The sequence below is a fragment of the Paroedura picta genome, unplaced genomic scaffold, assembly GCF_049243985.1.
Source record: "Paroedura picta isolate Pp20150507F unplaced genomic scaffold, Ppicta_v3.0 Ppicta_v3_sca21, whole genome shotgun sequence".
Lineage (NCBI taxonomy): Eukaryota > Metazoa > Chordata > Lepidosauria > Squamata > Gekkonidae > Paroedura > Paroedura picta.
In genome coordinates this window covers 65,835-89,599 of record NW_027518618.1, presented here as the reverse complement: position 1 = coordinate 89,599, position 23,765 = coordinate 65,835, and the positions used below count along the sequence as shown (strand labels likewise).

General features: G+C 51.4%; 1 protein-coding gene across 2 annotated transcripts; it reads right to left on the bottom strand.

Annotated features, from left to right (window-relative positions):
• Positions 1-9,039: 9,039 nt before the first annotated feature.
• Positions 9,040-21,976, bottom strand: EIF3K (eukaryotic translation initiation factor 3 subunit K). 2 transcript variants are annotated; one of them, XM_077318510.1, is made up of 8 exons: positions 21,802-21,976; positions 19,221-19,319; positions 18,320-18,461; positions 16,045-16,119; positions 15,385-15,451; positions 14,299-14,376; positions 13,158-13,283; positions 9,040-9,164 (listed from the first exon to the last, which is right to left on the bottom strand). In XM_077318510.1, exons 1-8 carry the CDS (start codon positions 21,918-21,920, stop codon positions 9,133-9,135), a joined length of 738 nt encoding a protein of 245 aa, XP_077174625.1. In that variant the 5' UTR covers positions 21,921-21,976; the 3' UTR covers positions 9,040-9,132. The 2 variants fall into 2 exon arrangements, with proteins under 2 accessions (XP_077174625.1, XP_077174626.1); XM_077318511.1 differs by having other exon boundaries at positions 18,341-18,461; positions 21,802-21,913.
• Between the last annotated feature and the right edge of the window lie 1,789 nt (positions 21,977-23,765).

Below are 23,765 nucleotides of genomic sequence, written 5' to 3'. Positions count from 1 at the left end.
GTTTCTGGGAGTCGTGACTCTCAAAAGTTTTTACTCTGAAAATGATCAGGGAGAGCACAAATCTAACCATTCTACTGCAGATCGACACAGTTACCCTCTGGAATTGCCTCCAGGTGTGTGTGTGCGTTCACAGCCGTCACTGCAGGCTATCTTACACGGGGCTTTCCAAAACTTGCAGCCAGTCCTGCACCGAGCAGAAGGGTCTTTACATGAAATGTTTATTTGGCAGAGAAGCCCACCGAGGGTCTTCCAGAGAGAGTTTGCACCGGTACTGTCCTAAATATGTGCTGAAATGGCTTTAAATTGTCTCTGACACATCTAGCAGTAGGCTGAGTGCCCCGGGAGACTTTCTAAAATAGTAGTCTGGTGTAGCAGATCCCACAGTAGGAACCGTTCCAGTCCACCTGGCTGGACATTGACAGCCTAAACCGCATATTCTTTACGGAAAGCATTCAAGCCTGTGTTAATCGCACGTCCCTTGGATCAAACAACTCTCCAAGGGACACTTTCCAGAGATCCGAGCATCTGGCAAGCCTGTCTGATGGCCGCCGTGAGGAACTGTAGCGTACAAACCACTCAAATTAGAAACTTTTTAGGGACGGCGATTTAGGAAAAATCGGAAGAAGCCAATTTAGGAACAGGACGTAACCCGATATCAGTGTACTGTTGGCAAACAACAACAAATAATCAGAATTCTGCATGGAAGGAGCCAAGGGTCTGTGGCAAGGGAAGCCGAATTATGAATGTAACTTGTGCACATTATGCAAATGAAGCACAATTGACCATCAGTCCTCACGGTGCTCAAGGGGCCAAACCAATTTGGGGCACTCCATTGCTCCTGACAACAGGAAACGCTGCAAGGTTTCCTCTTCTCTCCAAGTGCCATTACCCTTGCTCAAAGATAGTCATGCCCATAGCCCTGGGGCAGGCGTATCAAGCGTGTTTAGAAAGTAGGTGGGGCCAGCAAGGCATCTGACTGGCCATTGGCAATTTGATCGACTGTACAGATTTCCAAAAATATTGCTTGGGGAGCAGCTGCCACAACAGCACGAGGACCTTCACAGCATGACTGAAGGCAAGCCGGAGCAGCCATTTTGTGGCCTCTCTGGCAGCCATTTTATAGCAGCCATTTTGTGGCTGCACCCACCATATTGTCTCAGAATTCCCAAGGTCCCCACAAGCTCAAAAAGTTTGGAGGACTCTGCCTAAAAACTGGGAGGTCATCCATTTTAAGTGATTCTAAGATCTGGATTCTGAGGAATCAAAATCAGTTCCTGTCTATTGTGGGGCGGACTGAAGGAAAGATAAGCAGGAGTTCCCGATCGGACATTGGTCTCCAAAACGAATCCCAGCGCTCTAGTGCCCAATATCAGCTTGGCGTGGGCACCAATATCCTAGCCCTTTGTTCTGCTTTAATCGTATTCATTTCTGGACAAAAGAATTCCTCCTTGGGTGGCAGGTCTTGACCATCTGCATTCCTCAATGGCTCCATCCAGGTGCCGTCGGCCAAGTAACCAAGCCGGTATTCTGCGGGCGCATCACCCAGCCCTTCCTCGAGAGAAGATGGCACAGAATGCCAACCCCATGACATCATCACCCTTCTGTTTATTTTTCCCTCTGAGGCACCTACCAGCCACCCGCCTGGAGCCGGATCAGATGCAAGAGCTGCCCCAGGTGGAGTCGCCCTAGGCTCACACGGAATGCGCGTGTCATAAAAATCCCACCCAAAGTCCTTTGACACAGAGCCCAAGAGCAGCCGGATGAGGCCTGGGCTTCTGGGTTGAGCCCAACTTCCAGCTGACGGCTGGAAGGGTTCAGCCATACTCTCCGGCACAGTGGGATAATGATGGCAGGAACCATCCTCAACGGGTTGCAAAGCATGATTCTGATATATGGCTTAGATCAGTGGTTCTCAACCTGGGGATCGAATGAACCTTTCAAAGGGGTCACAGCAGGGTCAGCAGCTTGGCCAGGGGGGCGCCATCCACACAACAGCCTTGCGGGGTAGATCAAGATAGAGCATTCATCTGTCTGGAGCAGCAAAAAAGAGTGAGATCGGCATGGTGGGACAAGAGGCAGAACTGAACTGAGACACCCCGGAAAAAAACCAATTTATGTACAATCATGAACAATGGGTCTTCACACCATTGGTCAGTTTTGGTTTAATTTCTGTGAAAGAAGAAGAAGAAGAAGAAGAGTTGGTTCTTATATGCCGCTTTTCCCTACCCGAAGGAGGCTCAAAGCGGCTTACAGTCGCCTTCATATTCCTCTCCCCACAACAGACACCCTGTGGGGTGGGTGAGGCTGAGAGAGCGCTGATATCCCTGCTCGGTCAGAACAGTTATCAGTGCCGTGGCGAGCCCAAGGTCACCCAGCTGGATGCATGTGGGGGAGCGCAGAATCGAACCCGGCTCGCCAGATTAGAAGTCCGCACTCCTAACCACTACACCAAACTGGCACCCATGCACCACAACACGAGGAGCTGTACTGAAGGGTCATGGCATTAGGAAGGTTGAGAACCACTGGCTTAGATGGATTTTACTGTATTGGAACACTTACCTGGACAACCCTGGCTAACCTGACCTTGTCAGAGCTCAGAAGCTAAGCAGGGTTAGCCCTGGTGAGGATTGAATGGGAGACCATCAAGGAAGTCCAGGGTCGCAGAGGCAGGCGGCAGCAAAGCCCCTCTCTTTGTCTCTTGCTTGGATCTGGTTGGCTGAGGCTAGCCCAATGTCATCGGATCCCAGAATCTGGATGGGAGACCTCCAGCAAATACCAGGGGCACGCTATGCCGGGTATGCACAGCCCAAGGGAGGGGGCCCCTGGCCCACCTGAGGCCCAGGCAGGTGAGGGGGCAGCCCACCTGTGTCGCCCAGCAATGGCCAACCCACCTGATCTCTGCATGGGAGGAACTAGGAGAGGCTACCTCTGCCTCCTTCCTTGGGCGGGGGGTGGATGGGGGGGTTCCATGTTTTTATTTTGAAGTCGGGAAAATCCTGGTATGGAGGCAGGCTGGGAAAGGGTGAAGCAAACTGCAGTCCGGAAACATTTGTGCAAAAATCTCCCAATAACGCAGAACAGGCTGCGTCTTCCCCTTTAGAAGTGCCTTGGGCCTGTTCCTTCCTTCCTCCTGTGATAAGGGGCCACTTAAGGCCAACAAAGATTTTGCTTTGCAATACTGGTTAGCAGCAACCTAATGGAGGACACGGGGTGGGGGGTGGGGGCATGGTGAAGAGCCAGCGCTGTGACAGCAGCCTACTCTAATCTTGAGAACTGGGTTTGATTTTCCCACTCGTCCACATGCAGCCAGCCAGTCACAGATCTCTTAGAGCTCTCTCAGCCCCACCCATCTCCCAGGGTGTCCACTGTGGGAAAGGTGTTTGTAAGCTGTTAGTGAATAGTGGGGTATAAACAACCCAGTTATTCTTCTGTGAAAGATCAGTCTGCTTCTACAGTGTCTACCCTCAAAACCTTCCGCTAGGTCAGGCTTTGTCAACCAGGGTCTTGTGAAACCCTGGGGTTCCTTGATGGCTCTGGGGTTCCTGAATGGGTGGGAGTTGATTTTTAATATTTATATATTTAAATTTGTTAACATGTAACAGGTGATATGATCATACATGGTCCTGTCGACCTGCCCTTCCTCTTCAAAAATGGAGGGGGTGGGAAGGGGCGGGACCCCAGGTGGGCATGTCCACAGCTCTGCTCCTCAACCCTATTCTGCATGATGGCACCACTTCTGGGGTTTCTCAAAGCCTGAAGAATGTGTCAGGGGTTTCTTAATGGTAACAGATTTGAGAAAGGCTGTATGTATGTTTGTATGACTGTATGCATGTATAACTGGCAGAAGGGATTCACGGCAGATCCTTGGAAGCAGATGTGTTTTCACAGAAAGGGGGTCCCTCCTTGCAGCCAGCCAGAAGGCTCAGAAGGCATTCCTGTAAACCAGGGGTAGTCAAACTGCGGCCCTCCAGATGTCCATGGACTACAATTCCCAGGAGCCCCCTGCCAGCGAATGCTGGCAGGCGACTCCTGGGAATTGTAGTCCATGGACATCTGGAGGGCCGCAGTTTGACTACCCCTGCTGTAAACGACTCGGCTCTCTTCCGCTACCAAAGCACAGCAGCTCCCCGTGTAGACGCCTGGAGGAATGCCCGGCCGGCATCCGAATCCAAACACAAACACGTCTCTGGAATGTTCAGTATCTTGGTGGACAGGAAAAGGGAGGCCGTGACCCTGACTGGACCACAAAGTGGAAATAAAAAGGGGGGGGGGAGAATGGGAGAGAGGGGAGAGAAGCCAGAAAAAGAAAGGGAAAAAAAAAAAAACTCAACGGAATTGTAAAACGGCAAAGAGGGGAAGCTGAAGTGGCGCCAGCTCCCAAGCAGCCCCAAATGCGCTCATCTGGTTGGTCGCCAAATTCCCAGCCCTACTGGAGAATCTCGACATCTGGAGGTGGGCTTTGTAGGGCTGCCTTCTGGAACTCTGCAACGGCAGCAGTCTCGGATGCAGAAGCTGCGAGAGCCAGACGGTCCCAGCCAAAATGAAGTGTGCGGCTGGAGGGGAGGGAGGGAGAGAGGAGGCAGGGTCCAGTCCACGGGCCTCCGGAGGGTGGGGGAGCCGTCCCAGACTGGCTGCATTCACACAGGCCCAGGCAAAGCAGTGCTCGGTCCACGCACAGGGGCCTACTTTGGAGCAAGCATCTTTGCCCCACACTTCCTTTCAAACTATTCCAGGGGATCGGCCACTGGTGTCTCCTGCAGTTCCTGGCAACTTACAGACCCGATCTCAGCATGCAGAAGTGGGGGAGATTTCCATCCTGGCCTTTCTTAGCTTTCTATCATGCGCCGGACCGTTCAACAAGTGTTTTCATGCCCTTTCCTGGAGGTGGCTGCCAAAAACGATTATCCTCCAGGGTAGGCAATCGTGGATAAATACACCATCCCTAGCAAGGTACCATCAAGAGCAACAAAGCAAAAAATCCTAATTGCTAGGTGAGAAAGATTCTGGGACCTGCTAGAGGAACCCCAGGCAAGCCCCAGGGGGTCTCAATCCTGCTTCACATTCACTCAGGTGGAATCAGTGCATGGGGGACAGCGCGCTCCTTATGCCAACTCCTGGGCAGGTTCCTGAAGCTCTGGGCTCTGTTCCCAGCGGCAGGCCCTGCAAGAGCAGCTTCTGTGAGGCCAGTTCCCAGACAGGAATCAAAAAAGATTACCAAATGCGTTGGGCTCAAGACAGGGCGAGAGCTTAGTTGGGCAAGTGGGCCTGGGGTGAAAAGAAGGGGGGGAATAAGATGCACCTGAAACATCAAATCAAGAGGTTTGATTGCATTTGAATGCATTTTATCTCTTCTTCCTCTCTCCCCTCAACACAGTTCTGTTTTGGGCCTTGATGCCAGGCCAGGACTGAGCCTAAAGGCGGTGAGCCAGCCCCCCCCCCAGCTTTTCAGACTGCAGGCTAAATTTGAAATCCTGGCCTAGCACAGTGAGGGCAGCGACACAAGGACCACTGACACACACCTTAATGCCTACAGCGGACACCTTTGAGCTGTGGAAGCAGCTGCTGCTGAACCAAAGTTTTTAAGCACCTGCTCAGCCAATCTGGTACCCAAGCACAAACCTGTCGGAGCATCAGCTGGAAGGCTGCCGTCCTGAGCTTGCTTACCTGGAAGTCATTCAGTCTGAATGGGCACAGTAGGCATCCATAGAAGGAAGGCCAGATGGGTCCCCTCTTCATCCTGGGCTGCCCTACGGCTTTCATCTCTTCAGCCCCTCTCCCTAGCTCCGGCAGCCTGGACAATTGCCCATTGCCAAGAGGTGGACAAACTGTGGCACTCCAGATGTCCATGGACTACAATTCCCATGCGCCCCTGGAAGAGCCACAATTTGGCCACTTCCCAGATCCCCTTCTATAGGTGCTGGGCAGCGACTACAGCCAAGGGCCTTTTCAGCAGTTGTGCCCTCTTGGGAAGTCCGTGTTCTGTGGGACCTTCTACCGTTCTCCAGGGCACAGAAAGTTGCTCTGTTCGGGTAACATTGCAGAATGGGGAACTGGCCAGTTACTTTCTCCCTGCACATTGTCTTGACATTTTAATTGCTTTATACACAGGGCAGGTATCTGCATTGTACTTTACATTTACCAAATTGTAAAGGCTGTGAGATGGGCAGAGAGTGCGGCAAGCACAAATAGAATAAATAAAACACTCACGAGCTAAGAGTTCCGGGGCAGGCGGATGCATCCCACCGCTACGGCCATGCTCCTTTCGCTGGGTGCCCCGATCCAGCCGGGGCGCTTGCAAAGAAGCCAGCCGGGAAAAGAGGTAAGGTGAGAAGGAGCCACAGCCAAAAGCTGCTGGCAGCTTGGTAATCTTTGGGGAGCTGCAACGCCCAACTCTGCAGCTGGGATCCCCTCCAGCTCTGACCCACAGGGCCCTGCAGCCTGCCCAAGATGGCTGGACAGCTGCCTGCTCTTTGACTCCGTTTAGTGAGACCCTTTTCCAGGCCCTGCCCTCCATGACGGGCACTACAGTCATCGAAGTTACCGTCCGTCCTGCTTGCCATGCCCGTCCGTGAGTTAACAGCCTGCATCCCACGGCTACGCGACGTCATCCCGTTTTAACGTTTTGTAACTGGAACTTCTATTTTTGTGTTTTATGTAAGTATTAAAAATCTGTTCCACATAATATATTTCTGGTAAGGCCTTGGAGGAGGAGCTGGTCTCATGGCTTAAGTGCCACTCAGTGTTTAACACCCACTCAGGGCGGCTGTCCCGCCCCCGAGTGCCTCCTCCTCCAACCGGCTTGTGTGTCTGTCTAGCAGCCAGCCACTTGCCTTCCGTCCCCCACCCCTGACCACCCCTCCTCTTTCCACTTCCCTCCGAGACTCGGAGGCTGCAGATCTCTGCTGCATGAGAGCTGCCCCTGCCGGTGAGTTCCCTTCCTGGGGGCCTCCAGCCTGCAGCCTTTCTAGATTAGATTTTTGTAACTCACTCTATGCAGGCCTACCCTTGTCCTTGATCCAGAAACTCCCAGCTAGTGCAAAATGCAGCCGCTAGGGTCCTCACCGGCACACCTTGGAGGGCCCACATCCAGCCTGTGCTGAGGCAGCTGCACTGGTTTCCAATTGCTGTCCAGATCCGGTTCAAGGTTTTGGTTCTAACCTTCAAGGCTTTACAGGAGTTGAGACCCACATACCTGAGGGACCGCCTAGCGCCCTATGCCCCCCGCAGGGCTCTGCGCTCTGCGAGTGAGAATCTCCTGGTCATTCCTGGCCCTAGGGAAGCACGCCTGGCCTTGACCAGGGCCAGGGCCTTTTTGGTCCTGGCCCCTACCTGGTGGAACGAGCTCCCGGGAGAGCTGCAGGCCCTGTGGGACCTTTCAGCTTTCCGCAGGGCCTGAAAGACGGAGCTCTTCCGCCAGGTCTACGGTTGAGGCTGCCGTGACACATCGACTGCTCTCCCCTGGGCTTCTTCTTGAACATCGTTGATCTCCTTCTTCTCCGCCCCCCCCTTTAGGAATGGGGGGTAGGAAGGGGATTTTATTATTGCACCGCCATGTTGTGATGGTTTTAAGTCTTTTAATGGGAGTTTTAATGGGGTTTTAAGACATTGTAACCCACCACGAGCCATTTGGGAGTGGCGGGAAATAAACCGAAATCAATCAATCAATCAATAAATAATAGGTCCTGGGGGTGGGAGAGGCCATCCACAGTTTTTTCACCCCCCAATCTAGCACCTGTTGTATTCCTGACTGCAATGGGATTGGCCCCTAGTAATAAATTTAGAATCGGTCGGGTGACTGGCAAGTCGTTGGGTATCCTGCTGGTCGTTACAGTGTTTTTGCGCCTACATGGTGTGGGTCTGGTATTCCTGCAGTCCCCCACCTTCCTTTGAGGAAAGGGGGCTTAAGCAAGTGTGCTAAGAGAGCACAACATATTCTCCCGCTGCCATGGAGCAGCTGGTTTCTAATCTTTAGGGCCACAACCATAGATTCAAAAGGGCGCTGGGGAAATGCAGTATTTCCAAATACTTCTGGTAGGGATGGGTGCTCAAGACCCAGTAAAGGCTCTTGGGGCTTTTCCTCTACCTAGGGGTGACCAAACTGTGGCTCTCCAGATGTCCATGCTGGCAGGGGTTCATGGGAATTGTAGTCCATGGACATCTGGAGCGGTACAGTTTGGCCACCCCTGATCGACCCAAAGTTTGTCTTTTCATCTGGTTCAGCAGCACCATCTTCTGGTGAAATGAAGAACAACAGGTCACAGCATTATTACCTGCTGTCATTTTTTCCTTAAAATAAGTATATGAGGGGTCAGAGTATTTTGTATGACTGGACTGCTGTTCTGTGCTTCTGCCTCACCTGCAAGAAGGCAGTTGACATATAAGCAGGGCAGCTTAAAGATTTTCTGAGTTTGCAACTGGTTCTCCCAGAATACCACGAAGTCCAAGGCAGGGATCCCCAACACGGTGCCCGCTAACCCTTCTCTGGCGCCCACCAAATGATTTATAGAAAGTGGGCACGGCCAGGTGGAATTCTGGCCCAGTAGGGCTGTGGAGATGAAAAGGCACCTTATTAAACAGCCCTGCCTATAGTGTTGAGTTACTATCAAAGTTATATAGAACTTCAGGACTTAATTCCACCAGCTGAGGCAGCCATTTTCCCTTCACACTTGATACCTTTCGGCCCCAACTCAAGACCTTTGAGAAGCCCTCTCCGACATGCAGCAAGACCCACAGGTCTTACTCCGCTGCTGGTTCCACCTTGGTAGTCTGCCGATGGCACAGATCTCTTGGACTCCTTGGCGCATCACTCTTAGGACTTGCTGCGTAGCTGGCAGCAGCTCCCCAGGGTATTTTGCATCACTCACTGCCAGATCCTTTTGTAGCAGGAGATGCTGGGGATTGAACCTGGGGCCATTTGCACGCCCAGCAGAAGCTCTGCCACAGAGCCAAAGTCTCTTGCTCTGGGGCACTCCATTTCTTTCAGGGCCCCAAAAGAATTGGCAAAACCCAGAGAAGGTAGAGGAAAGGGCAGCGCTGTGGTTTAGGCTGGACAGGAGTCATTTATTGGCTGTGTAACAAAGGAAGAGCTGAAATAAACCAGGCTGGATGGGAGAGATGCCAGGAGAAGCCACCTCACTGTGACGATGCCATGATACTGGAGACGCCTGCAAGAGAAGAGAGGGAGAATCAGAAGCTGCTTCAGACAAGGTTGGAACTAGCTCACGATCTCCTGTGGCTTGCAGTGGCCTCCAGGCACAGCAGGGTCTCTTCCATGCCCTGCTCTTTGGGATTAAATGAATCATAAAATCATAGGATCATAGAGTTGGAAGGGGCCATACAGGCCATCTAGTCCAACCCCCTGCTCCAACGCAGGATTAGCCCTAAGCATCCTAAAGCATCCAAGAAAAGTGTGTATCCCACCTTTGCTTGAAGACTGCCAGTGAGGGGGAGCTCACCACCTCCTTAGGCAGCCTATTCCACTGCTGAACTACTCTGACTGTGAAAAATATTTTCCTGATATCTAGCCTATATCGTTGTACTTGAAGTTTAAACGCATTACTGCGTGTCCTTTCCTCTGCAGCCAACAGAAACAGCATCTTGCCCTCCTCCAAGTGACACCCTTTCAAATACTTAAAGAGGGCTATCATGTCCCCTCTCAACCTCCTTTTCTCCAGGCTGAACATTCCCAAGTCCCTCAACCTATCTTCATAGGGCTTGGTCCCTTGGCCCCAGATCATCTTCGTCGCTCTCCTCTGTACCCTTTCAATTTTATCAATGTCCTTCTTGAAGTGAGGCCTCCAGAACTGCATACAGTACTCCAAGTGTGGTCTGATCAAATGGGACTATGACATCTTGTGATTTTGATGTGATGCCCCTGTTGATACAGCCCAAAATGGCATTTGCCTTTTTTACCGCTGCATCACACTGCCTGCTCATGTTTAGTTTACAATCCACAAGTACCCCAAGGTCTCGTTCATACACAGTGTTACCTAGAAGCGTATCCCCCATCCAGTAGGCATGCTTTTCATTTTTCTGACCCAGATGCAGAACTTTACACTTATCTTTATTAAATAAATTGCATCTTGTTCTCATTTGCCCATTTTTCCATTGTGTTCAGATCTCGTTGAACTCTGTCTCTATCTTCCAGGGTATTTGCCAGTCTTCCCAATTTGGTGTCATCTGCAAACTTGATGAGTAGTCCCTCCACCCCCTCATCTAGATCATTAATAAATATGTTAAAAAGTACCGGGCTGAGCACCGAGCCCTGAGGTACCCCGCTACTCTCCAGTCTGATGAAACACCATTGACAACAACTCTTTGAGTGCGGTTCTCTAACCAATTCCCTATCCACCTAACTATCTGAAAATCCAGATTGCAGTCCTTCAACTTATCCATCAGAACATCATGGGGAACCTTGTCAAAAGCTTTACTAAAATCCAAGTAAATGACATCAACCGAATTTCCCCGATCCAGCAAACCTGTTACTTGGTCAAAAAAGGAAACTAGGTTGGTCTGGCAGGACCTGTTGGAGACAAATCCATGCTCACTTCCTTGGATCACCAAATTGTCCTCCAGATGTTTGCAGATCGCTCCCTTTAATATCTGCTCCATTATCTTCCCCACAACAGAGGTCAGACTCACTGGTCTGTAGTTTCCCAGGTCTTCCTTCCTCCCTTTTTTGAAGATCGGAATAATGTTTGCTCTCTTCCAGTCCTCCAGGACATCTCCAGTCCTTAAAGAGGTTCCGAAGATGATGGACAAGGGCTGTGCAAGTTCTCTGGAAAGTTCTTTGAGTACTCTCGGGTGCATTTCATCCGGACCAGGGGATTTGAACTCATCCAGTGCAGCTAAAAGAGGGTTATCTCTTTCTGGTCCTAGTGCTGGAAGGGGCCACACAGGCCACCTAGTCCAAAGCCCTGATCAGGGTGGGATCAGCCCAAAGCATCCATGAAAAGTCTCTGTCCAGCAGCTGCTTGAAGACCACCAGTGAGGGGGAGCTCCCCACCTCCTTCGGCAGCCAATTACACCGCTGAACTACTCAGACGGTGAAATTTCCTCCCCCAGATATCTAGCTGATATCATTCTCTATGCATTTTAAACTCATGACTGCAGTTCCTCTCCTCTGCTGCCAACAGGATCCGCTCCCTGCCCTCCTCTAAGAGACGGCCTTTCAAATACGTTAAAAGACAGCAATCTTGTCCCCTCTCAGCCTTCTCTTCTGCAGGCTGAACGTTCCCAAGTAGTCCCTCAGCCTTTCCTCTAGGGCTTGGTCCCCAGGCCCCGGATCATTCTCATTGCTCTCCTCTGCACCCTCTGAATTTTGTCCACATCCTTTTTGAAAGTAGGCCTCTAGAGCTGCACACAGGACTCCACGTGGGGACCGACCAATGTGGTATACAGTGGGACTATGACATTTTGTGATTCGGACGCGATACTGCCCAAGACTGCATTCGCCTTCTTTACCACTGCATCACGCTGTCTGCTCATATTTGGCTAAACAGAGAGAAACAGACCTATCCAATGGCAATGCAGTAAATATATTCATAAAAGAAAGAAAAGTGTCCTTTTTTGTAGTTTTCCTTATTTCTTTATTCTGTAGGACTTCTGTCAAAATGGAATCCAGGTAATATCTGTTTTCAGTGAGATTCTTTCATCAGTGACAAGTCCTCTGCGTCTTCAGTATATTTATCAATTTTATAAGTATTGAGAATTTAAACCTTATATATAATAACTAGTAATCAAGCCCGCTGTAATCAAAATACAGCGGGCGCTAGGCAAGGGAGACCCGCCCGATTGCCTGCCCGCCTCCAAGGGAGCAACTGCGAGCCGCGCGCGAAGCGCCTCCGACGCCCCAGGCCGCCGCCAAGGGAGCCCCCGGCTTTGCGCCTGCCGATTGGGCCCTCCGATTGTCAGTCCGGAGGAAGGGGCCAATCGGCATCCTTCCTCATCATAGACTGAACCCGCCCTAACTCCTCCCACTCACAGCTTAGCGAATTATTTAGTCCGCGGCGCCCGCATCACCGCGGGCGGTTTTATTATAGTTTAAGATATTTAAGATATTATAATACTTTATAATAAGATACTTTAAGATATTATAATACTGGGCACAGGCTCGCATAGGTATGGGGATACCGGTCTGTATTGACACGTTCCCCACTACAAAACTACAAAAAAAGGACACTTTTCTTTCTTTTATGAATACATTTACTGTATTGCCATTGGATAGGTCCGTTTCTCTCTGTTCGGTTTAATTATTAGACCATCCTTCTTATACTCGTATGCTCGTATTTAGCTTACAATCCGCAAGTACTCCAAGATCTCATTCCTACACACGGCTACCCAGAAGAAATGCCTGTCCTATAAGTTGTGGACCTTCCTGCTGTAACATTTGGAGTCTGTCTGCTTTTGGAGTCTGTCTTTGCAAACACCTGCTGCAGAAGGTCCTCGAACAGAGAATGCAAAGGACTGGGCAGGCTTTTCAGTGCAGACTCTGCTTTGCCTGCAAAAGGTCCCAGGTTTGATCCCCAGTGTCTCCATTTTAAAGGCAATAGGTGACATGGAAGTCTGTAACCAGAGACCCTGGAAAGCCCCTGCCAGTCTGAACACAACTAGACAGATCTTGATGGACTGAGCGTCCATTGGTCCATCAAGGTCGGCATTTATTTGGATGTGGGGATTGGAGTCTTAAATGGGAACTTTTATGGGTTTTATACTTGTTGTTTTGATAGCTTTTTAAATAATGTTTTGTTTATGGTGTAAGGGAGGAAGGCAGCTAATGAGAGAGAGAGAGAGAGAGAGAGAGAGAGAGAGAGAGAGAGAGAGAGAGAGAGAGACGCAGCCTGTCACTGGCCTATCACTAGCCATTAGGATTGTGAAGAAAGACTGGGGAAAAATTAGTAATGCCTGCCAGCAAACTGGGAAGGTCAGATACTGATGGAGGGGAGGGTTTGGTGCCCCAGATATCCCCCCACCGCAAACTATGCAAAACAGCCGAATTATGCCAAGGGAATCAAGCAAATGCTTGATTTGCAGAGAGGGCACAGCATAGCTTTTCTTGGCCTGGTGTTCAGAGGGGCCTGGCCAGTTACAAGTTCTCAAGCCCAGATGAGAGGGAAGCAGGAGGTAGAGGTGAGACAAGGAGAGAGGCTGAGGCTTACTGTCAAAGTCAATCTTCTCCACAATATTTTTGGGTTTGATGCTCTCCTCCTGGTTGCAGATGAAGATGGTTCCTGGCTCCGGTTCCGTCCAGCCGTACTTGCTCATCCAGGACTTCAGTTGGTTGTCTGCCGGGAAGAGAGGAATGAAAGGCCTGATGGCGAGGGGAGGAGGAACTGCTCGAGTTTTGACCCAGCCCACAGCCACGAGGGATCCCACCCACGGCTGGAGAAAGCCCAGAAGGGTTTAAAAGCTTCTGTCTTCCTTCCATCTACCCTTAAGCCCAATTGTCTCTTATGACTTCTTCCCAAAGGACAGTTGGCCTTCCTATTCCTTTCTTCTACATTTCTAGGAAAACCCTAGAACAGGGGTCCCCAAGGTGGTGCCCGTGAGTGCCCCTCATGCCAGCCTTGGTGCCTTCCAAGAGTTTTCAGAAACTGAGTGTGGCCAGGTAGGATTCTTGCTTAGCATAACTCCCAATTGGCCACTAGGGATTGGACTGACTGCACCAGTTACAATACTGATAAATTGCCAGTAGTTCCTACCACTGTTAGCTTTTATCTTCTGTACCACTATATATGGTAAGGGCTGGTGGGAGGATTGGTCTCATGGCTTAACTGCCACTCAGGACAGCTGTCCCGCCCCTGCATGCCACCTCCTCCAATTGGATTGCCTGTCCGTCCACCTACATGCCAGAGTTCCAAAGGCACCGCCAGGTTCGAAAAGGGCAGGGAAGCCTGCCTTAGAACATCAAAGGTGTCCTTCCAGATCAGACTCGGGGTCCTCCTCATCCATTTCTGCACAGAAGCTAGCCAGCTACCTTGGAAGGTCATCCAGCTGGGCAAAAAAGGCCAAGACCTCCCCACATGTTGCCTCCTAGCACCAGCATCCAGAGATATACTGCTTCTGGGCATGGAGGTTCTCTTTAGTCCTCGGGGCTAGTAGTCACGGATGGACCTCTCCTTCACCAGTCCACTTATAACCCCCTTTTTGAACTGGCAGCAACCTCCCAAATTTAATCTTGCATTGATGACCTTCACATGGCTCCACTGACAAAAACCAGCTCAGCCTCTCCGGAGCCTTCCAAGGGAGCTCCACACCTGGGACCTCCGAAATAACAAGGAAGGGTGTGATGCCGCTCACCTGTGAGATCCCCCAGCATCTTGGCCAGCAGCCACCGGTCGATGTGTTGGTATGTGATTCCCACTACATGGCAGATAACTGCAAGAGAGAAGCAGGCAGGCTAAGAAAATGTATTATTTATATATATATTTTTTAAATTTATTAGATTTTTATACCGCCCTTCCATACAGCTCAGGGCTGTATATATAATGATGCAGGGGGATACACGGAACGGCCTAACATATAGCATAGTCAAAATACATGTAGCTGCAGAAGGGTTTCAGATCCCAGCCACAGGAAATGCCCAGCTGGCTGAGGTCAGCATCTGGGCCGCTGAACAGCTGGGCAACTGGGAAAAGGTTTGCTGTGAAGAAGAGTTGGGTTTTGTACTCCCCCCCCCCTTCACTGCCCGAAGGAGTCTCCAAGCAGCCTACAATTGCCTTCCTCTCCCCACAACAGGTACCTTCCCTGCAAGCGAGGTGGGTCTGAGAGAGCTCAGTCAGAGCAGCACTATCAGGGCTGTGACTAGCCCAAGGTCACCCAATCTGGCTGCCTGTGCAGGAGTGGGGAATCAAGCCTGGCTCGCCAGATTAGAAGTTGCTGCTCTTAAGCACGACATCATGCTGGGTCTCTGTGGGAACAGCCCGCCAGATAGAAGGCGTGATCCGTAGGTCGCCATTACCAGGGAGCCAGCATTCCATCCCTTCTCAGCACTCCTGAGGAAGCCCGCTGCAAAGGGAAGAGGCCAGAGCACAGGGAGTGAGCAGCGGAGAACAAGGCACGGCCATCCTTCCTTCTTGCCTGGCACCCTCTTGATCTCCAGTGCAGAGTGGCTTTGGCAGTGGGCAGGATGGGGGTGGGAAATGCCATCACATCACCACCAGGTTCTGAAGGCAAGAGATGTTTAACGGCGGTTTGCCATTGCTTGCCTCCACATCAGGACTCCATTCCCCGGACACCTCCCGCCTAGATACCAGCCGGGGCCGAGATCTGATGCGATCCGGGTAGCCTGGGCTATCCAGGCCAGGACCAAATAAAAAGACACAGGATTGCATGGCCCCAGGGCAAACAGCACAACCGAGAGAAAAGCCATCAGGCTGCACTTACATTTCCGAACGGAATCTTCAAATCCCGTGATCCCATCCAGGAGATCCATGTTCTCATCCAGCGCTTGCTATTTTTTTTTAAAAGAACACATAACCCTTTAAACTCTGGGGACAAAAGCTCTGGAGATGCTGCCTCCTGCCAACCCCAACATGTAAGCAGGGCTGGAAGAAGCACTGAACTTTATATGCAGAGGCCACCAATGAAAACTGAGAAAATCTGTCCTAACCCCAAAGAAGCGCTGATGACTATGAAGCGCTCTCTAACTGAGGCCATTTCCGTTGTCCCTGCCATCTCAAGCAAGACGGGGGCCAATCTGAGAAAGAGACTTCTTGGTTGTGGCACCAAAACCTTTGGGCCTTCCTCCTCAGGCAGGTTCCTCTGTCTCCCACTATCAGTATTTTCTGCCAGCAGGCTGTTTCTATTTCATGTGGCATGTTGCAATAGCGTTTCCCCACCCCCTTTCTAGTGTTCATTTATGTGGTTTTAAATGAGTTGATTTCTAATTTTCCCTGTATTTTTGCTTAGATTTTTCTAACTTCAAAATAAAAATATTGTTTTGCTGTTGTTGTTTTTTACACTTGCTGCCTTATGGACCCAGATCTGGAGGAAAGGTGGCACAGAAAAGTTTTAAGTAGCAAGAAAATGATGAGTAGGCCTCACCCAGAATGCTTGGAAGTGGCAGGTCTCTAGAAGCTCGCCCAGGTACAAGATCTGGCGGATGGGTCTCTCCTCTTGCTGGAAGGAAGGAAGGCGTCAAGGAAGATAGAGAGGTGGGGAACAATATGGGCCCCCTCTGCACCAGGCCTTAGGGAAGAGGCAGGCTAAAAATCAAAATACTCCTCCCTGTCCCAGGTCAGAGTCTGAATTAATGTTTGTGTAAACCACAGGAAAAGCCACCTTTTACCCACAAGGGCAAGAGCGTATTTCCCAAGAGCATAAACAGCCACAGATGGTCTTTAAGCAGACCCAGACAGGATTTCCCCCTCCCTCCACCTCAACAGCACAGAAACTTATCCTGGCTGCTTTAGGCTAATCCTGCATTAGGCAGGGTGTGGGCCTAGATGGCCTGGATGGCCCCTTCCCACTCTAGGATTCTGTGAATCTAGTTCAGCAGTGGGATGGGCTGCCTAAGGGGGTGGGGAGCTCCCCCTCAAAGGCCATCTTCAAGCAGCAGCTGGACAGATCCTTCTCCTGGATGCTTGAGGTTGATCCTGTATGGAGCAGGGGGTGGGACTAGATGGCCTGGATGGCCCCTTCCCACTCTGGGATTTTATACCCCGGCCTTTTCTTCAAGTATAGAAGTATAGAAAAAGGACTGAAGAGACAAAAAACACTGGTAGACGGCAAAGGCCATAGGCGGTCAGGGTCCTGTGCACCTCAGGGACGGTCTGTTTGCCTCTACCCCATCAAGAGCAACACGCTCTACCCATGGCTGCAAACTCATGATCCCTGGCCCCAAAGAAATCTGCCTAGCAACAACTAGAGCTTTTCCATCCATGGCTCCAATCTGGTGAAACGAGCTCCCTAGTGAAATCAAGGCCATACCGGAACTTTAACAGTTCAGCAGGGCCTGCAAAACGGGGCTCTTCCACTGGGCTTTCAAGCGAAGGCCATCAACGAGAACCTGCCTTCATCCTGGCCACTGACCAGGCAACTCCTGACATCCAACAATGTCCCTAACAGAAACTGTTCCCAAACAGTTGTTCCTACTGTTCTATCGTTCACCGTTTCAAATGTTCTAGTGTACCTTTCAGCTCCCCATTGATTCTACGGACACCACTAGGGTTGAGCGCTTTGGCTCAGTTTAGCCGCCTCGGCAATCACCGAAGCGGCCAAACCAAGCCAAAGGCGGCCAAACCAAGCCAAAGCGCTCAACCCTAGTCACCACCCAAGATGTCACCGTAAGGGGCAGTATAAAGGTAAAGGTATCCCCTGTGCAAGCACCGAGTCATGTCTGACCCTTGGGGTGACGCCCTCCAGCGTTTTCATGGCAGACTCAATACGGGGTGGTTTGCCAGTGCCTTCCCCAGTCATGACCGTTTACCCCCCAGCAAGCTGGGTACTCATTTTACCGACCTCGGAAGGATGGAAGGCTGAGTCAACCTTGAGCCGGCTGCTGGGATTGAAGGGGCAGTATACAAATCAAATGAATAGAATAAAGAGAAATCAAAGGCTGCAGGTGTTCCTAGGAGACAGAAACGCACAGCCACATGGATGGGCCTTCAGTTGCATTAGTCCCTCAGTCCACGAAGGTCAGTCTTGTCTATTCAGACAGGCAGCAGCTCTCCTGGGTCTGAGGCAGAGGCCCTTTATGCCAACTATTGCCAGCCAGATCCACTCTGCTGTTATTCGGCTCCAGGCATTTCTGATCTGATGCCAGTCAATGACCATAAATAAACGAATGAATCCAATCGCTTGGACAATACACCCGTTAAACAACCTGACAGGATTGCAGTTGGAGGAATTGGAAATGATGCTAACCTCTGAACAAAGCCGAAATATTAAACATGCTCACAGGAGCCATCCTGAAAAGAAGACGCTTTTCTCTACCCAAAGGAGTCTCAAAGTGATTTACAATCACCTTCCCTTCCTCTCCTCAAAACAAGCAACCTGTGAAATAGGTGGGGCTAAGAGAACCCTGATGTTACTGCTCTGTGAGAACAGCACTATCAGGGCTGTAACAATCCCAAGATCACCCAACTGGCTGCATGTGGAGGTGCAGGGAATCAAACCTGTCTCACCAGATTAGAAGATGCTGATGTTAAACATGGCACCAACTTTTATACATTATCTGAGTAAACTTGTAAGGCAGGCCAAGAATGTCACTGTGCTGCAGAGGAAGCATGAGGCTGAGAAGACCCTGGCTTTTCCTACAGATGTACCAGGGCCCTTTTTAGCTCACAGTGCACTCTCTCAGCAGTGGCGTGGCACTCACTTCCCCTTTAATGAAGGATACGTGCGCCTGGTCAATCATGCACTTGCAGAGGGTGAAGTCGGTGTGAGGCAGGTTGGTCAACGCTTTCAACAGGATCTGGGCAGTCACCGTGGTTTGGAAGAAAGCAGGGTTGAACTGATACCTGGACAAGGAAAGAGTCCCTCCTGAGATTTCAGACTGCGAGGGCAGGCACATCCCCACACACCTGTAGGCCCCACTACCAATGCCTGCCAGAGCATCCTTTGTTTTGCAGACCAGCAACCGCTTTCACCCAACAAAACCTCTGCACAAAGACAGCAAGGAAAATTTCTCTTCCACCCTTGAAGGAGTCCCAAAGTGGCTTACAAACAGCTTTCCCTTCCTCTCCCCACAACAGCCATCTTGTAAGGCAAGTGAGGCTGAGGGAGCTCTAAGTGAATTGTTATGAGAAAACAGCTCCGAGAGAACTGTGAATAGCCCAAGGCCACCCAACCGGTTGCATCAAACCCGGTTCACCAGATTGGAGTCCGCCACTCTTTAATCACTACACAATGGCAGCTCTTATCCATTGCCCCCTCCTTCAGGAGCCCCCAAATAAGTGACTGTTCTTGAACGTGGGCATTGGGATTATTTTCCAAGGATCAGAAGGAAGCCTGCAGCAAAGAGGAACAGGGGAAGTTCCAAGTACCCAGAACATCTTGTTTGATGCAGGCCAGTGTCTCCCAACGTGAGAGGGCATGTCTGTACTTCAATCAAACCTGGCTTTAAGGTGGAGCAGCTGAGACTCCACCAGCACAGCTGAGCCAAAATTTCTCAGAGATTTTCCAGCACTCCCCTCTCCCCGCCCCTCAAGAACAAACAAACCTGTGGAAATAGGTGAGATTTAAACATTTTAAAGGAACAAAAAGAGACATTCACTCACAGTTTCAACACAGCCAGGTTGGCCTCCAGGTCATACGCATTCTCCTTGGCCTGGGTCTCCACATAGCGTTCCAAGGTGGCCAAGTTCTCTGGGTTATACCTGAAATGCAGGAAGAGTCAGAAGGTAGTATGGGAAGGAGCAGGGCTGCTTCTGGTTATACAGTCTCCCCAGGGGACCCCACCAATTTTAGTGGGGATTGTCTGTTTCAAAGAACACTGGAGGGGGACGTCAGAGAAAGACAGCATTTTCTTCTCAGCATTTGTTTATAGTATTGACCTTTTGCCACACTTAAGTATATTCTTTTGATTGCTTCAAATTCTGCAGGTGTAGTCAGGTTAGTGATCAATGATCTCATGTACACAATATAGTGAGTAACAGGTTTAGAAATCTAAACAAGGAATTTTGAGTAGAGAAACTAAATGGGGCTATATTATGGGCCAGACTGACCAGGGATTCTGGTTTTTTTTGAGGGGGGATCTTATAAGGCATGGAATTGGGGTCACTGTGAGTGGGCAGGTAGTTATGAATTTCCTGCATTCTGCAGGTGGGTTTGACTAGATAACCCTGGCTATCCCTTCCAATTTCATGATTTTGTGATAAAAATTATGGTCTTGCGCGGTCTACATATCCAAAAGGTTCACCTTTTGCTAGCTAGCCTAGATTTGATGGCCAATTTGGACCTGTATAAAAATTAGTATCACAGTTTGATTCAACAATGTAAAATATATAACATCTGTAAACCGCCCGTGGCGCCGCGGGCGCCACGGTCTAAATAAAGCAGTAAGGGGTCCTGGGGCGGGATGAGTCCGGGATGAGGAAGGGTCCAGATTGGACCCTTCCTCATGACAGACAATCGGAGGGACCAATCGGCAGGCGCGAAGCGCCTGCCGATTGGTCCCTCCGATTCCCAGCCCCAGGAACTGAGAGCCGCGCGCAGCGCGGCTCTCAGTTGCTCCCGACCTGACGCGGAGAGAGGCGCGAAGCGCCTCTCGCCGCGTCAGGCCGCCGCCTGAGGGAGCCCCCGGCAGTCGCGCTGTGCGCGGCTGCCGGGGGCTCCCTGCCCGGAGGCCTGACGCGGCGAGAGGCGCGAAGCGCCTCTCGCCGCGTCAGGCCTCCGGGCAGGGAGTCCCCGGCAGCCGCGCACAGCGCGACTGCCGGGGACTCCCTGCCTGACGCGGCCTGACGCTTCCTACCGCTGTCGGAACGGCCGCTGCTGTTGGCTGTCCTGCTGGCCTTCGGCTCGGCGTTGCTGGTGGGCTGGCAGGCGAGCTGCATGTGGAGCCGGTACCTGGACTGGCGGACGCGGCGCCTGCAGGATCAGCTGGCTCCCAGGCAGAAGAAGCTGGACCGCAGCCTGCTCAACAACAACGAGCCCCGCAGCCCGCCGCCGAGTCGCTGACCGCCCCGAAGCCGGTGGGGCCGTCAGCCCAACAGTACAGCCGCTTCTGCTGCGCCGCCGCAGGAAGCTACGTTCGCCGCCCCATCAGCGGCGCCGCCGGAGACGTCCGCCCCGCCCCTGACGCCCCATCGCCTCTTCCTGCTGCAAGGATTTTGCTGCTGCCGCTGGCTCGAAGCCTCCTTCTCCTGCCCATCAGCCAGCCAGCCAAGCTCAGAGAAGAGCCTGAGGAGCTCACTATGACCGGCCAGGGCAGCTGGAAGGACGAAACTAAGAGAGGGAGGGAGAATGGCTCTCCCTCCCTCCTACGCTTTAGGTAGGCTGCTCCACGGAGCGGGGGGGGGGATAACTGCTAGCGCCCATTGCATTTCAATCTGCAATGGGCTATATTTCTAGTTATTATATATTTGTTTTTAAACAGTTATTTAAAAGATTTAAAATTCCATTGAATTCGAAATACTACCGGACAGTTTAAAATCTATATTAGGAGTGACCAAATTGTGGCTTTCCAGATGTCCATGGACTATAATTCCCATGAGTACCTGCCAGCTGGAGCCGCCACCACCACCACCACACACACACTGCTGACAGCCCTCTATGCCCTGTTGTTGGTGCTCCAGAAGGAACTGGTTGCCCCCTGTGTGAGTGAGACAGGATGCTGGACTGGATGTGCCGCTGGTCTGATCCAGCAGGCTCTTCTTAAGTTCTTAACCCAGCCACAAAAGCTTCTACCACAACAAGACTATTTCTGTCTGTATGATTCCTTCTGCTTGTTCCTATAGCCGTAAGAGATTACAGACAGGGAAGTAACAATCTGAACCCCCCCCCCCAATACATAAAGGAAATCAAGGCGCAGTTAAGGAAAACACTCGACAATAGGGCTGCCAGCTCTGAATCGGGAACTGCTTGGATGCTTTAGGGGTGGAGCCGGGAGTGGGTAGAATTTGGGTCGGGGAAGGACCTCAGGGGAGTCCAATGGCATGAAGTCCCCCCTCCCACGCGGGCCTCTTCTCCAGGGGAGCTGATCTCTGTCGCCTGGAGGTGAGCGGTACTTCCGGGGGATCCCCAGGTCCCACCAGGAGGTTGGCACCCCCATTCGAGGAAACACTGGCTTTAGAAACTAACAGCCCATGAAAGAACCGCGCCTGGGCGGCCATGGCAAGCGCCCCCTCCTCCCCGCCGTACCTGTCGATCCCCTTCAGCAGCTTCCCCACGTTCGCCCGCATCTGCTCGAAGAGCGCCATGACGGATGAAGCCGGCGGCGGAAACGGAAGTCGTACCACTGCTTCCGGGGAAGAGAGCATTTCCGGCGAGGCTTGGCCGCGACGGCGTCAAGGCGCCATAGAGAGGACACCGACAGAGAGGACACCTACCATCCGACGGCTTCTACGCATGCGCCGGTGGAAGGCGCGCGGCGAGGGAGACGAGTGCGCGTGCGCTCTCCGGGCGGCGCGTGTGGTGCGGGGGGGGGGGGCGCGGCTTCCGAGTCCTCCGAGGCTGCGGCCGGGCTGGGTCTCCTGCGGGTGTCGCTTTCCTCCCCCGCTTCTCTTTGGCGCCGGCCGGCCTTGTTCTTTTGACGGGAGAAGAAGGAGCACGACGTGGCGGCCTCCTGGAGCGCCAGACAAGTCTTTCAATAACGGATCCGACTCCTGGCGATCCCCGAACCCGCACCGCCCCAGGGGCAGTCAAACTGCGGCCCTCCAGATGTCCATGGACTACAATTCCCATGAGCCCCTGCCAGCATTCGCTGGCAGGGGCTCATGGAAATTGTAGTCCATGGACATCTGGAGGGCCGCAGTTTGACTACCCCTGGCTCAGGCCACTGCCCATCCCAATCGCGTCCAATCATTTCCTTTTGCCACTGACCAATCCTAGCATAATTGCTTTCTCCACCGACTTGGATCGCCTGATATGGCCGAAGCAAGTGAGCCAGAATGTCATGGTTTTGCCTACTGGTGATAGATCAGGCTTTATGCGCTGCACTGTTTCCTTGTTTGTGACTTTTGCTGTGCATGGAACCTGCAGAACCTGGACCTGTGTGCAAATGAACCTGGGTGCAGGAGCACTGGCTCCCGGACCTGGGTGTAAATGAATTGATTCTCCTCTTGTTCAATCTTTCCCTCCAACTTTCACAGCCGCAGTTGGCTGCTGGAAATATGAAAGACTGAACTAGTCTACATCTGGGAGTCAGTCCTTGCTTTTCCATGTTTGGTTCAAGCTCATCATTGCTGAGCGATCCAGAGCAATTTGACGTTTTATTTCCGCATTGCAATCGCCACTTGCATCAATTTGTGATCCAAGAAAAATGAATTCTTGAACATATTCAATCTCTTCACCATACATTGTTATTGTGACACGTCTGTTTTTTGCAGTGGTCATTGTTTTGGTTGGCTTCTGGCACAGGGACTTTGGGGACTTGTAATTCACACAGCCTTCCCCGTGTGGCACAAGGGGCCTTGATGGCCTTTGAGATTTGGCCACTGTGTGACACAGACTGATGGACTGGATGGGCCATTGGCCTGATCCAATATGGCAATTTTTTTGTTCTGGGACAGTGATCGTCTAATTCTTGGTGCTTGGGGGGGGGGGGGGCAGCAGTGGGAGGGTTTCTGGAATTCTGGCCCTGCTGGTGGATCTCTTGGTGATCCCTGGGATTTGGTGACTGTGACACAGAGGGCTGGACTGATCCATCATGGTCTCTCATGTTCTTATGGTTAGCTGTCAGCCCATCTGGTGAATATTCCCAGTTAGGAGCGAGGCTGGCTTCTGCAGGAAAGTTAGGATGAAGAAGCTGCATCTGGGCTCTCAGCTTCTGGTGGAGGGAGGACACCTTATTCTGCCCAGAGAGGTCCAGCCCCTTTGCTTAGGCTTCAGCCATGGGCTCTTGAATCCACCTCAGGCACCTTTTCCCTGAAGAAGAGCAAACTGCTATCACAGAGAGCAGATATTGTTCTGTTTGTGAAGCATAGGAGATCAGTTTGTACTTATTTATTTATTTATTTATTTATGATGTTTATATACCACCCTCCCCGAGGGCTCAGGGCGGTTTACAGAAAACAGGGAAGGATACACATGGTAACAGGTAACAGTAACAGCAGTAATATTATAACAACTAGATATTAAGCCCGCTGTGGCCAAAATACAGCAGG